General features: G+C 62.6%; 1 protein-coding gene across 1 annotated transcript in view; it reads left to right on the forward strand.

Annotated features, from left to right (window-relative positions):
- Positions 1–213: 213 nt before the first annotated feature.
- The window catches only part of LOC104080721 (solute carrier family 22 member 6-A-like), a 4,621-nt gene continuing 4,011 nt past the window's right edge, over positions 214–823 (forward strand). The window contains 2 exon segments of the mRNA XM_009583211.1: positions 214–311; positions 417–571. Of these exon segments, the coding sequence (XP_009581506.1) occupies positions 244–311; positions 417–571 (223 nt within the window). The 5' untranslated portion in view covers positions 214–243.

Genomic DNA, 823 nt, shown 5'->3' on the forward strand with positions numbered 1-823 from the left:
GTGGAACCATATGGAGATGGAGAGGTGGAGATGGAGTCATATAGGGTTGGAGGGACGGAGATGGAGCTGTATGGGGAAGATGGGGCTATGGGGATGGTGCGGGACGGAGGTGGTGGAGCAGATGGATGGATGGAGAGGAGAAAAGAGGAGGGAGTGATGGGTGGAAGGAGAGGACAGGTCGTCCTCACCTCATCCCCGTCTCCGTAGTGGGACCTCGTCTGCAGCTACCGGCAGCTCCGGCAGATGGCCCAGTCCATCTACATGGCTGGGGTCCTGGTGGGCGCCCTGGTCCTGGGGGGCCTCTCGGACAGGTAACGGCAGCAGAGACCCCTCCCTGTGCCTCAGTTTCCCCACGGGGCATTGGCCAGACCATCACCCAGTGGCACCCAGTGGCACCCAGTGCCTCCCTGTTGCAGGTTTGGGCGCAAGGCCATGTTGATGTGGTCCTACCTGCAGCTGGGGGTGATGGGGACGTGCACGGCCTTCGCCCCCAACTACGCGTCCTACTGCGTCTTCCGCTTCGCCGGTGGCATGGCCCTCTCCGGCTTCGGCCTCAGCATCGCCTGCCTGGGTGAGGGGGATGAAGATGACCATTGGGACCTGGGGGGGGGACAATCGGCATGGCCATGGATGGGGACAACCCAATGGCCTTGGATGTTCCAATGGCCATGGGTGGGGACATCATCGTGGCCATGGAGGGGGACATCACCATGGCCGTGGTGGGGTACATCATCATGGCCATGGAGGGGGACATCATTGTGGCCATGGGTACGGATGTCCCCAACGACCATGGTTGGGGGGGTGGGGACAATCGGCATGGCTG

The sequence above is a fragment of the Fulmarus glacialis genome, unplaced genomic scaffold (assembly GCF_000690835.1).
Source record: "Fulmarus glacialis isolate BGI_N327 unplaced genomic scaffold, ASM69083v1 scaffold12048, whole genome shotgun sequence".
Classification (NCBI taxonomy): domain Eukaryota; kingdom Metazoa; phylum Chordata; class Aves; order Procellariiformes; family Procellariidae; genus Fulmarus; species Fulmarus glacialis.